Raw genomic sequence first — 1,079 nt, 5'->3', positions numbered from 1 at the left:
AGGCCTTCAGCCCCTCACATATATTTTTCAATCACTGCCTTTTAGGAGTTATTTTCCACTCTCTATACCACCATAATATTATGATGTCATGTTACTTTTGACGTTAAAATAATAGTAATGCAATAATAATAATAATAATAATAATAATGTACCATGTACAAATAATATTTAAAAACAACTGTTTCTGTTTGCTTTTAAAATGTTAAAATGTCACTTTTGGTTCGACTTTGTGTGATCTGTATAAACGTTGACGGTGTCGATGGCGTTTCCATGCGTGGGTATTTATCATGTACCTACACTATACACTCTTGATGATGTAGGTATTGTTAAGGTATGTTTAACGGAAAATGCGAAAAAGGTCATAAACTGGGAACCGGTTTTGCTGTGCACGAATCAATTATACATTCAGTAAAGGAGTTTAGAGATATAAATCCGAGAATTACAACTTTAACAATTAAAACAGACAATTTTGACATGGTATTAATCAACGCGCATGCTCCAACTGAGGATAAGAATGAAGAAGAAAAAGAGCTGTTTTATGCAACACTAGAAGATACGTTTAGCACGTCAAAAGGTGATATAAAATTAGTATTAGGTGATTTCAATGCAAAAATAGGAAGGGAAGAGTGCTACAAATCGACTATTGGAAACTACAGCCTACATTCCAGCACCAACGATAATGGTACTAAATTAATCGACTTCGCTTTAGGAAAGGGTTTGGTGGTCAAAAGTACTATGTTCCAACGAAAAGACATACATAAATATACATGGATCTCGCCGAATGGGAGACATTAAAACCAAATTGACCATGTCCTAATAAATAATAGATTTAAAAATAGTATCCTGAATATAAGAACTTTACGGGGAGCTGATATGGACTCGGACCACCTATTGGTTGGTATATGGATGAAAGTAAAAATTAAGAAGTATAAGAAAGGTAATCTAACAAACAAAGGACGTACCGATATAAATAAACTAAAGGACAAACAAATATGCAAAGAGTATGTAGAGTGCTTTCAGAATATTATTAAAAGTAAACAACTAGATATAGAAAGAAACTTAAATGTTGATAAAACATG

At 32.7% G+C, this 1,079-nt stretch overlaps 1 protein-coding gene across 1 annotated transcript; it reads left to right on the top strand.

The window, feature by feature from the left end:
* The first annotated feature begins 333 nt into the window (after nt 1-333).
* Nucleotides 334-795, top strand: LOC149063280 (protein CFDP2-like). Its single transcript, XM_089215597.1, has one exon. The coding sequence runs from the start codon at nt 334-336 to the stop codon at nt 793-795; it is 462 nt and encodes a 153-aa protein (XP_089071723.1).
* Nucleotides 796-1,079: the final 284 nt, after the last annotated feature.

The sequence above is a fragment of the Diuraphis noxia genome, unplaced genomic scaffold (assembly GCF_037042655.1).
Source record: "Diuraphis noxia isolate RWA-SAM2 unplaced genomic scaffold, SU_Dnox_SAM2 contig0001, whole genome shotgun sequence".
NCBI lineage: Eukaryota > Metazoa > Arthropoda > Insecta > Hemiptera > Aphididae > Diuraphis > Diuraphis noxia.
The sequence above is the reverse complement of the archived record's forward strand: the minus strand, read 5'-3'. Positions and strand labels throughout refer to the sequence as shown.

Coding starts and splice junctions, on each gene's coding strand:
- LOC149063280 (XM_089215597.1), top strand. CDS start 334: ATGTTTAACGGAAAATGCGAAAAAGGTCATAAACTGGGAACCGGTTTT.